The following is a 12,485-nucleotide window of genomic DNA, read 5'->3' as shown; positions in this document are numbered from 1 at the left end:
CCCAAAAGCCCACATGAGGCTTTGGGGGGGCATCTAGATATAAGCCATAACATCACTCAAAAATGTTCTGCTACCAAACTTATTTGTAAACACAATTGCTTTGATAAGGAGTATTCATACTATGAAATATGTTATTTCATAGTGTGTATGAACAACCTAGAGCCTTTTACTCATTAGGATTTTTGGATCTATGCTATCCTGGGTCCACTTTGATTTTTTTTTTTGTACCAGGGATCGAACTTGGGACCTTGTGCTTGTGAGGCAGACAGCAGAACCACTGAGCTAAATCCCTGGCCCCCACTTTGATCTTTTAAATTTAGGACGTATTTATTTTAGGGTGCATGTGTCATTGTGATAGTCATTTGAAGTATAGGTTTGCTTGTTTCCAACTTTTTTTTTTTTTTGGTCTTTTGAGACAGGGTCTCACTATGTAGTTCAGGCTGGTCTTGAACTCACTATGTTACCCAGGCTGGCCTTGAACTCGTGGTAATTCTCTTGCCTCAGTCTCCTTAGATTATAGGTGTGCACCACCATGCCTGATTTCAAGTTTAACTTTTTTTTTTTTTTTTTGGTACCAGGGATCGAACTCTGGTCCTTGTGCCTGCGAGGCAGGTGGTGGAACCACTGAGCTAAATCCCTGGCCCTCAAGTTTAACTTTTTACTAGGGAAATTTTCAGTCATGTTTAAAAGTGAAATAATATAATGAATGTCAACATATCTGTTTCTCAGTTAAACAGTGAACATGCCACTGAGCAGGTATGTTTTCTTATATGCATTATAAAACTGTATATTTTGAGAATATCAATATGATATAGGTAGGGATAGAATTTGAACATTTAATTTAAAAAATCTACCCATGCTTTATTGTGGATATATTAATTACACTTTTAATGTATTACACATTAATTCTAACACTTTTTTATTTACAGAATATTTTCACCAACCACAGCTTGGATATAAATGTAAGGTGGCTTGCTGTGCTGTATTTTAAACATGGAATTGACCGTTATTGGAGACGTGTAGCACCTCAGTAAGTTCTATCAGTTCCCCAATGTAAAAATCTCCAAATTGAAGGATGTGTAGATGTACCCATGTATGTAAAAGAACGGGTTAGTGCTTACTTCAGCTGTACATATGCTAAAATTGGAACAGGACAGAGGTTAGCATGGTCTCTACACAAGGATAACATGGAAATTTACAAAGTATTTGATAGTTAAAAGAAGGATCTTCCTCCCTGAAAGTATGTTAAGTACTGATGAAAAGTATTGTACACAGGTACTTCCAAATCAACAGCTAGAATTCTGTTTTTTCCCTGGGTTTTATTGTGTGTGTGTGTGTGTGTGTGTGTGTGTGTGTGTGTGTGTATGTGTGTATCTTTTTGCCTTTCTGCTTGTGAAGATCATGATAAATGAATAAGTCATATTGAAGAAAAGCTTTTTACCCCCTTTTCAAAGAAGTATAATGTTAGGATTTTGAAAAATGCTATTGAAAAGGAAATCTCAGCTTATTTCTGAACCAGCCAAATGTTAATTCCTGAGTCTTCTGCATTCTTGTCCCTGTGGTGGGAATGGGTTAGTATACATTTGTGATTTCATTAGATCTAATTGTAACTGTTATAGATGGTTAAGTGAACAATTTTTTCTTAAGCTCAATTACATGTTTAATTCATGGAAGGGCCATGAAGACATGACCTTGGAATCTGATAGGAAAAAATAATAAAGAAGTAGTATAATCATTGCTTTCCAGTAGATGGCACTATAGCTCTGTAAATTCTTAAAGCCGTAAAACCCTTTCAAAAAAAACTTGTCTGCGATCTTTAAAGTGCATATAAAACATTTGTCTTCTGCTTGAAGAACTGGACTTAGTATTTTTTGAGTACACATTTTGCTGTCAGTAGACTCTCAAAAGCAGAAGTGCTTTTTTTGCCACCTTATGCTTCAATCTGGATATTTTCCACTGACCTATCTTACTGTTCATTGCATTTATTGTACTTTTTATGTTTATCAGTTATAGGATTTTTTTTTTTTTTTTAAGACAGGATTTCACTATGTAGTCCAGGCTGGCCTTGAACTCACCCTGTATCCCAAGCTGGCCTCAAACTTGTGGTGATCCTTTTGCCTCAGCCTCCTGAGTGCTGGGATTACAGGGATGTGACGTCATGCCCAGCAGGATTTATCTTTGATATTTAGAAAAAAGTAGATGTTTATTGTCTAGTTCTCTCTTCATCTTTTTATCTCTTTTCTTGAACATATTCATAAATATTTTAAGAGTGATTTTGATAACTACAGTGTCTGTACAGTACTCCTGTAACTGTTTTGGTTCTTTATTTTTTTGGTACCGGGGATCGAACTCAGGACCTTGCGCTTGCAAGGCAGGCGCCGGAACCACTGAGCTAAATCCCCGGCCCTCAGTCTTTTTTTTATTTACATGTCTGGTAAGTTTTTGTTTGAATGCTGAACATAGTATAGTTAAAACTGGAGAGGCTTTACATTTTTGTTTTTGGTACCAGGGGTCAAACTCTGGACCTTGAGCTTGCAAGGCAAGTGGAACCACTGAGCTCAATCCCTGGTCTGAGGCTTTACATCTTATTACCTTTCTCTAAAGAGAATTTGAGGAAACAAATAGAAAACAACCTTGCTGTAGCTATGGTTGGTTTTTTTTGTTTTGTTTTGTTTTTTATTTTTGTTTTACTTTTCATCTCAGGTTATAGCCTTTCTAGCGTTTCAGCTGCAGACCTTGGATTTTTACCAATATATTGCCTGTTTGCTGGGCATGGTAGTGCGTGCCTGTAATCCTAGCTGCATGAGAGGCTGTGGCAGGAGGATTTAAAGTTCCACACCAGCCTGCTCAAATCTCCTCTTAGCTCTCTAATCTCTTAAATTGTTACTTTCAGCTTGATTTCTTGCGGTAGATACCTAAAGGGGAAATGTATTGATTCATCATAATTCATTCCCTTCTCTCTGAGACCTGAGGTTCCTGTGTTCTGGATACCTCGATTTTTAGTTATATTAGTTTCTTAAGGCTGCCATAATAGATTACCACACACTGGGTGGCTGAAGACAATAGGACAGCTTGTAAGAAACAAGAGATTTGAGGGAGCTGGGGATTTAGCTCAGTGGTTTCACCACCTGCTGCACAATCGCAAGGACCCAAGTTCAATCCCCGGTACCAAAAAAAAAAGAAACGAGATTTGAGAAAGGTCTTATGACAATGGAGGCAGAGATTAGAGCAGTGGTGGGGAACTTATGGCACAGGAGACAGCAGTCTGTTATCATTGAAAGCTCAAAAAGGTTCACCATCACTGGATTAGAATGCAGCTACAAGCTGAGAAACACCTAGGATTGTCAGCAGTGCCAGAAGGTAGAAAGAAATAAAGAATTCTTCCCAGAGCCTTCAAAGTGAGCAAATGCCTCAGTTTTGGACTTCTAGGCACCTGGACTATGAGAGAATACAGTAATTTATGTTGTCTTCAGCCATTCAGGTACCCATGAGTGAAAACTATATGGAGACTAAATTTTTGACAACATATAGTTTTGTACTGGGGATTGAACCTAGGGCCTTTGCACTGAGCTACATTCTCCATCCTTTTAGTTATTTTGAGACAGGGTCTCACTAAGTTGCCCAAATGGGACTCGATTATGTGCCCTCCTTCCCTAGCCTCCTTAAGTGCTGGGATTATGGGGATCTGTCACTGTGCCCAGCTAAACTAGTTGATTTTTGAGATTTCTATTCCATGTATTTTCTGATTCTGAATCTCTTTTTTCCCTTAGAATAACCTCACTCAGATTTTATAGAAGAAGCCAGTGGAAGACTTAATACAGTATTTACTAATATAAGTTTTTTTGTCAACTATTGTATTTTTTTAGACACCTGATTTTACATTAATAAAGTGAACATCAGTTATCCTGTGTTTGTGTTATTTTATATTGTTTACTGTGCTGTGTTTCCATGTTTATTCATTTGTAGGGAATTTTTTTTTTTTTTTTACTTGAGGTGGCAATATTTAAGTAATGGAAATAATTTACCAAAAACAGTCAGGGTTGCATGTATAAAAGGCTTTTTTATTGTTAAAATTTGTGTAGTTCTCATGTGCATTCATTATTAGGTGGCATTATTTTACATAATAAATTTATCTTTTTATAGCGCTCTCTCAGAGGAGGAAAAATCTACATTGCGTGCAGGGCTCATCACCAACTTCAATGAACCAATAAACCAGGTTAGTGAGAAAGTGAATGCTAGTTATTCTTTCTCTTCTCAAAATTTTTGTTTTTTTCCCCCCAAGCTAATCTGATTTTTTTGGTACCGGGAATTGAACCCGGGTCCTTGCAGTTGCGCAGCAGGTGGTTAAAAAAATCTTCATTATTTTGATTTGTGATTTTTAAAATATCTTGTCCTCTGGTTTTTAAAGTTTTGAGATCCAGTTATAGCTGTTAGAAATTTTGGTCGAATTTAGCTATTAATGACTTAAAATATAGAAATCATTTAAAAATACATATTTTTTGGCTTCTTCTGTTTGTGAGCCAGTACTTAACAACAGATCTTTAATTGTCATCTTACTACATAGAAATTAATTTTTTTAAACAGGAATAAACAATTTATAGCATGTTGAAGGCCTGGAGGTACGAGATTGTAGAAATTAATTTGAGTGATTTAAAGATGATCTACTCTCTTCCTACCTTTTTTTTTTTTTTTTTTTTTTTTGGCACTGGGGATCGAACTCAGGACCTTGTACTTACAGGGCAAGCAGCAGAACCACGGAGCTAAATCCCGAGCCTCCTACTTTGTTTTTTAAAAGCACAAGATGGCTTCAGGTTTTCATTTTTTTTTCTACATCCATCTCATTTTCGGTTGCACTACCTTGTGGCAGGTAGATAATAGATTATGTGGTTTTATTTTTCCCCCCAGTGAAATTTTCTTCATAAGAATAAATTCAGTTTTGCTCATAGGTATAAAAATTCTTAAATTTTTCAGGAGTAATAACTACTTACTATACTCGATTCTTTCAGTTTTAAAGTACATTGAATTTGAGTATTTCTGAGGTGGCTTTATTTTGAACTGTTTAAATGATCTAAGTTATTTTTTTTGACAAAGAAGATGAGGAATAATACTGAATGGAGTTATTTTCACTAGGGCATGAGATAGCTGTATTGGGGTTTGGGTGATTGAGAGATAAACTATGCCTATGTCAATATTTGAGAAACACTGTAGAAATATAATTATTTAAATATTTAATATTTGATATTAATTTCTACTTTTAGGTCAGCGATTCTTAAACTCTATAGCTGCAGATCCTGTTTTATTACTGCTAAAATTGAAGACCTACAAAGATTATATCTATTGATATTTACTGTATTAGTAATGAAAACTAAGAAATTTAAAGTTATTAATTTTAAAAATAATAAAACAATACATAGTTTGTTAACATAAAGAGCATTTTTTGAAATGAGCACTTACAGCTATTTTTCAAAACAAGATAAATTGAACGACAAGAATGACTTTATTTTGTACTTTTGCTTATCTCTTTAGTGTTTGGCTATAAAGAAGACATCCAGATTTTAGTTCTGCTTCTTCATTTGCTCTGTTGTGGTATATTATTTTGGTAGAAGTATATGAGGAAAACTCGCTTTACACTAAAAGGCCATTGGGAAAGGCAAGACTTCTGAAAGACACTAGGGATGCATGGTCCTGCACTTTGAGAACCACTGTCTTAAATATTTGTTCTATGAAATTTTAATCATTTTTGTCAAATGTATAATTAACCAAAAAGGTAATTTTTAGCTGAATAGATTCCTTATCTGTTGCTTTGATTTCATACATTGATTTCTGATGATTAAATTTTTTTCCCTCTAGATTGCAACTCAGATTGCAGTGCTAATTGCAAAAGTGGCTAGACTGGATTGTCCTAGACAATGGCCTGAACTCATTCCCACTCTTATAGAGTCTGTGAAAGTTCAAGATGATCTTCGACAGCACAGAGCGTTACTTACCTTCTATCATGTTACTAAGACACTGGCATCTAAACGTCTAGCTGCTGATAGAAAACTGTTTTATGATGTAAGTTATTTAACATAGTTAACATTGATTATGGAAATTGTGCTACTTGTGTAAAAATGAATGTTTTACTTCTCTGTTAATATGATTGAAATGTTATGAATATATTTTAATTTTAATCTGTGCAGTGATGTGAATGGAAAGATCACTTAGTTGCCAGTGAGGAGGATTGGTTAGTAGGCAATATTCTCAAAGCAAAGAGGCTTGAGGTGGTTGAAGTAGTTCAGATAATAGTTCTCCTGAGTAGAGCAGTGATAAAGGGAATAGTTAGTTGAGCATGGAGTTGAAATTTGGGAAGTAGAAATGACATTACATGTCTTAGGTAATTGATACAGATAGGACTGATGTACCATTGTGGGGTGGTTTGTTGGAAAGACTTTTCTCCATTGACTTGCTTTGGTGCTTTTTTAAAAATTTGACTTTTGCCTTTTTGCCTGCCCACTTTCATTCATTTGTTCCTTCGTTCGTTCATTCCTTCCCTCTTCCCTCCCTCTCTTCCTATCTTCCTCCCCCCTTTTCCCTCTCTTTCACAGTGCTGAGAATTAATCTCAGGGCCTCTTGGATGCTAGGCAAGCACTGTACCACTAAGCTACATCCCCCTGACTATTTTTGACCTTTAAAAATAGTAATTTTCATATTGTATATTCTTAACATTTTGGACTGTGTCATTCATTGCTAGTGAATCAAAGTGTTTGTTACTATTTTGTGTTCTTTGGTAATTGTAGAGAAATTAAAGTTATATAATTTGAAATCTTAGGTGATTGTCTGATAGTAGGGCTCAAGAAATAATTTCAGGTGTGTTCTTAACTATGAACGCTCTCCAGAAAAGATAGGTATCTGTTTTGTAAAAAGTTTTTTCTGGCTGGGCCTGGTGGTGTAATCCCAGCAACTCTGGAGGCTGAGGCAGGAGGATTGCTGCAAGTTCAAGGCCAGCTTGGGCTTCATAGTAAGTTGAAAGGCATCCTGAACTACTTAGGGAGACCTTTTCTCCATTAAAAAAAAGTTTTTTCCTCCCTTCTTCCCTTCTTCCCTCCCTTGCTCCTTGACTCCCTTCCTCTATCCTTTCTCCACTGGCTACATTTATTGCTCATGCTTTTCCCCAAGGAAGAGAAGCTTTCCCCTGGTAGCGTCTGTGGTCTTAAGCAGCCTTTCCTAGGTTTTCTTTCTTCTGACTTCTACTCTAGTCTCCACTTCACCTCTCATGATTAGAAGTGCTTTATTCTTAAGAAGATAGCCTAATTCTATATGAAAATGAATCAGTGAAGAGTATGCAGCACAAGCACTCAAAGTAGTCTAATGGAAGAAGCGAAATAAAGGGAGAGTTCCAGGAGAAGAGATTTCTAGAAGATAATACCTGTTCTAGTTTGGTTCTTTTATTAGAATGTCTTCATTCTTGCACAAATAGCTGGCCAACTGTTTGTCTCTGAGCACTGTGTTTTGTTCAGGTGCACAGTGTAGTGCCTTGGTATAGAGAATGGGAAAGGGGAACAGCAGTGTGTAATCTTGAACTGTCTTCCATGTTAAAAATGTTAGTTTTCCATTTGTTGGGCACAGATTGAGAGATTTCTGAGCTGTACCGTTGGAACCTTTACTTTGAGTTTTATGGCTTGGGAATTCTGCATTTTTTTGTTTATTTTTTTGAGATAAGGTCTTACTATGTAGTTCAGGGTGGTCTTGAACTCAGCACTGGGAGGCAGAAGAATTGCAAATTTGAGAACAGGTTGGGATACATAACGTGTTTACAGTCAGCCTGGAACATAGCAAAAACTTGCCTCAAAGAAACAAAACAAAAGACATCAGTTTAGGTAGGGTATGGTGGTGCATACCCATAATCCCAGCACTCAGGAGCCTGAGGCAGGAAGATAGCCTGTGAGGTCAAGGCCAGTCTGGGAAAAAGACGTGCAATTTAAATGAAGATAGATATGTGGGAAGATATCATTATACAGAACAATTTTGCTAGTTAAAGCTGCTCCTATAATTTTGGTAATCTGAAGTGTAGGAAATCTTCCTCTTAATAACATGTTTATTATAGTACCACAATGGTCTTTCAGTACCAAGTTAGTTTCCCACATAAAAAATATAAACTCATAGCTGAGGTGGTTACAATGACAAAGTAATACAGGGTACACTTAAAACTGCTACCAGCTGCTCAATGTGTCCCAACAATTTTTATATCCTTTCTTCCTTCCATGTTAGAATAGATTAAGTTTTTCACAGGTGACCAATTACAAAATCAGCAGTTGAGAGCAAATTGTTTTAGAGTAGCAAAATTGAGCTTGAATTGACTCAAAAAGGAATTCATTTTCTGTAAAAGTGTGCCTATTCATGCAAACCTGGATATTAAAAAATTGACATTAACTTCAGTTAAAATCAGAATCTAGTCTCTGAAAGCAAGAACGTTTAGGGTACATCTGTAATTCTAATATAGTAATGCATATTAATTAATACCTCATAGTCGTGATGTTCCCACAAAGGCATAAACTGTGGTAAATGAGTTAATCAAAACCCAAAAAAGATAAAAAGATCTTTTGAAAACAATACTTAGTTTTAGAAATATGGTTTAACAATTATGAGAAGACCTGTTAGAGTACCATAGTAGTTTTCATTGTAGAGGTCTTCTATTTTCTTACTTAGGTTAATTCCTAAGTACTTAATTTTTTTGTACTATTATGAATGGTGTTTTTAAATTTAATTTCTTTCTCAGTGGGTTCATTATGGATATACAGGAACACTTGATTTTTCTCTGTTGACTTTTTTGGTACCACTCAAACTCAGGACCTTGTGCTTGCAAGGCAGGCACCGTGCCACTGAGCTAAATCCTAACCCTGCATTGACTTTTTATACTGCTACATTGCTGAATTTGGTTATAATTCTAGGAGTGTTTTGGTGGTATTCCTTTGGGTCTCCTGTGTAGAGGATCATGCCATCTGCAAATGATAATTTGACTTCTGTTTGTATATAAATATCTGGATTTTTTTTTCTTCTTTTTTTTTTTGCCTGATTGTTCTTGTTAATTGGAGCCCTGTGTTAAATGGGAGTGGTGATAGTAAGCTTCCTTGTCTTGTTCCTGATTTTAGAGAGAAAATTTTCAGTTTAGGAAAGAACTTTTTGATATGAAGTTAACTTTAAGGAAAGAGAGACTAAAAGGTGATTAACTTGATCTTTCGAAGAGGAGCTGTTACTAGGGGTGTAGCTTGGTGGTATAGCACTCAGTTAGCATGCACAAAGCCCTAGGAAGAAAATTGCTTTTAAGATATTTTACTTACTAAGGCTTGTGCCTGACACTTTTTGGGAATTTGATATATAGTATATGTCATAGTTAAGTGGAGAGCAAATTTCTATTTAAGCTTTGTATTAAAGAAGAAAACATTATTATTAAGATAATTGCCTTTTTGGCTCTTGTTAAAGTCAGATGTTTTTGAAAATTTTTTCTTGAAAAATTTAGAACATACGGAAAAGTAAAGTAAAAAGGGGAACTGCCCTGTAACTGTTACCTAGATGTAACTGTTGACGCTACTATTTGGCTTTGTCACTTTTCTTCTCAGTTTTATTTATTTATTTTTATTTTTTTGCTTAAATTCCTTTATTGGTACATTTTAGGTATACAATGCGTTTACATTTATCATTGGGTGCTTGCACTTGCACATGATGTATCTTGTTCTTCTCAGCTATTTAAATTTGAAGATTTCATGTTTTATTGTGGTCCTTCCACATTAATCTGTAAAAAGATAGATTATTTTTTGTATAGTACTTAATAACAAAATTTTAATCATGTTATTTGCTGTTTTACTTTGTTTTTTCAATTTAAGCTGTCACTTAATTATACCTAAGAAAAGTAAGATAGTGATTTGGCAATTTTCTATTTTTTGGCTATTTTTATCCAATTTTCTACGTTCTTAAATACATTTTTAGAAGTAGTTTGAGCTAGGAAAATGAATAAGGTGATTATATTGCATTTGTGTTTTTAAAGAAACTTAATTTATAGTAGCATTTATTTTCTTTCTCTTTATGCTATTGACTTGCAGGAACAAGGTCATTAGTCTCAGTGTCCCATCTTCTCCTTGCTCTTTAGGTTTAGGCTAATGCAGGTTTTAGCATCTCTATTTGTTGTGTTAGTGTTAGGAATGGGTTACACACTGATTTAAAACTGTTTTGGTGATTACTTTTTTTTGTACTGGGGATTGAACTCAGGTTTTGCTCAGCAGCCGGCGAAACCACTGAGCTAAATCCCCGGCCCGGTGGTAACTTTTCTTAAGGGAAAATTGTGAGGCCAATGGTTTCTAGGCTAAGGATGTTTAAGAATGCTTGAAGTGCTAGGAGAAGTAAAACTTTTTTTTTTTTTTTTTTGGTACCAGGGATCGAACTCAGGTCCTTGAGCTTGCAAGGCAAGCAACAGAACCACTGAGCTAAATTCCTGGCCCACGGAGAAGTAAAACTTACTGTAATGGTTTACTTTTTCTTTGGTACCGGGGATTGAACTCGGGTCCTTGCGCTTGCGCAGCAGTTGGCGAAACCACTGAGCTAAATCCCCGGCCCTGGTTTACTTTTTATACTTTAAAGAGTCAGGTCTGTGTACTTCTCCATGAATGTTCCTATGCAGTCAGTGGGTGGCACTGTTTCATCTCATTTAGAAAAAGAAAATGTAAGTATTTGAGGTTTTCATTAACCAGTACCTGAAGTATTTTGTTAAATAATATTTGTATATTGTCTCAATGAATATCTCCCTTCCATTCTTTAGAAGAAAATGTAGAAAAAGTATTTTTATTCCTCCTACTTGGTTGCTTCATTACTTTGTCTTTTCCATTTAAGCCTTCTGTAAGCTTAAATTAGTTGTCACTTGCTGGAGCAGATAGGATATGCATAGGTTGTGGATGTATGATAGTTTAGAGTGTCCCCTCTCCCCCTTTATTCCATTGATTTATTCATCTGGTTCTCAGTTTTACATTTAGGCTGAAAAGTATTAAAGAAAAAATTATTTGACTGGGTGTGGTCACACATGCCTATAATCCCAGCACCTGGGAGGGTTGAGCAGGACTAGGAGTTCAAGGCCAGTTTGACAACATGGGGAGGACCCGAACGGGGGGGGGGGGGGGGGAGCAAATCAAACACTGGTTATAGATGGTAAGGTCAACTTTATTCAGAGGATACTACTACAGTGGAGTTTTGCAATAGGGGAGAAAAATTGGGCACAACTCTGAATACAAGAAAAAGTGAGAATTTACAGCCAAGAAGCAGGGTTACTGATGGAATGTTACTAAGAGAACAGGAGATGGGGGAGAAGGGTGGATAGGAAGGGGAAGTAAAAATGATTAAGATGCGATATGTATATGTACCAGTTCCCCTCACTATGTAGCCCAGGCTGGCCTCGAACTCACAGTGATCCTCCTGCCTCAGCCTCCTAAGTGCTGGGATTGCAGGTGTGTGCCACCATGCCCCGCAGCATGGGGAGCTCTTGTTATAGCACCCTAGCAAAATTCTTGCTAAGATTGGGTCATGCAAAGACCGGGAAGGCCAAAAGAGAAGTCTAAAAGGTGAAGGCCATTTAGGAAGAGGATTTAGTAAAGCCTGACTACTGTTTGGTCTAGGAGAGGCTCTTTGTCAGAGGGTTGTGCTATTGCTTCTTCTAGTCATCTCTGCTGGTGGAGAGTGCCCTTATAGGCTAGCAGAAACACCAAAAACCCCCAAAAAACAAACTTGAATTGGAACTTCAATAGATGCCTGATGTCCTTCCCTAGGTACTTAGCTCTGTAATTGGAATGTGAAATAGACTTTTAGGTTTTTAAAAAATGATTTCAGGGGCCGGGGATTTAGCTCAGTGGTTCTGCCGCCTGCCTCGCAAGCGCAAGGACCCGAGTTCGATCCCCGGTACCAAAAAAAAAAAATGATTTCAGGCATTATTTATTAGTACGTTTGCCATACATAATGAGCAAATTCATCGTGGGGAATTTGTAACTGTACATAATATGTCTTAATTATTTTTTTTCCCTTTCTTTCCTCTCTATTCAACCCTTCTTCTGCTCCAGGTTTTTTATACTATTGTTTTTCAAATGCTATATGCCTTTACTTAGAAATACCCCGAACATATTTGTTGTGTTCTTTTCATATCTGTATTCCTGATTTAAAGTAGTATTTTCATATTAATAATTTTCGGGGCCAGAAAAGGGAAGAATTACTAGCTTAAGATCTAGCTTGGTCATTAATATCTGTAATTTCTTATTGTATCATTTTTACTCTAAGAAGTAGGGATGAATATTTCAAACATCCATGAAAATTACTTAAGGTAAAATAGAGTAGAACTTTTGATTACTTGAATTATTGAACTTTCTCACATTTTTAGAGTCAAATTTTAAATTGAAAAGATGATTGTGTGGAAGAAAATAAAATTTTTTCTTAATGATTTTGATTCCACCATGATCAAATATTCCTTTTAATTT

The 12,485-nt window shown here is 36.1% G+C and overlaps 1 protein-coding gene and 1 non-coding gene across 6 annotated transcripts in view; both read left to right on the top strand.

Annotated features, from left to right (window-relative positions):
• Nucleotides 1–12,485, top strand: part of Ipo11 (importin 11) — a 213,613-nt gene that overhangs the window by 41,303 nt on the left and 159,825 nt on the right. For all 5 annotated transcript variants that reach the window (XM_021242972.2, XM_087189573.1, XM_013078962.3 and 2 more), the window contains 3 exons: nucleotides 930–1,030; nucleotides 4,144–4,216; nucleotides 5,851–6,054. In XM_021242972.2, the coding sequence (XP_021098631.2) occupies nucleotides 930–1,030; nucleotides 4,144–4,216; nucleotides 5,851–6,054 (378 nt within the window). The remainder of the gene's footprint in view (nucleotides 1–929; nucleotides 1,031–4,143; nucleotides 4,217–5,850; nucleotides 6,055–12,485) is intronic.
• Nucleotides 1,114–1,217, top strand: LOC147824440 (U6 spliceosomal RNA). Its single transcript, XR_015442374.1, has one exon. It is a non-coding gene; the product is annotated as a U6 spliceosomal RNA (small nuclear RNA).

This window comes from Heterocephalus glaber, unplaced genomic scaffold (genome assembly GCF_053883595.1).
Source record: "Heterocephalus glaber isolate CG9 unplaced genomic scaffold, H.glaber_assembly_v1.0 deba00001543, whole genome shotgun sequence".
NCBI classification, from domain to species: Eukaryota; Metazoa; Chordata; class Mammalia; order Rodentia; family Bathyergidae; genus Heterocephalus; species Heterocephalus glaber.
Note: the sequence above shows the minus strand (reverse complement) of the source record. Positions and strands in the feature narration are given on the sequence as shown.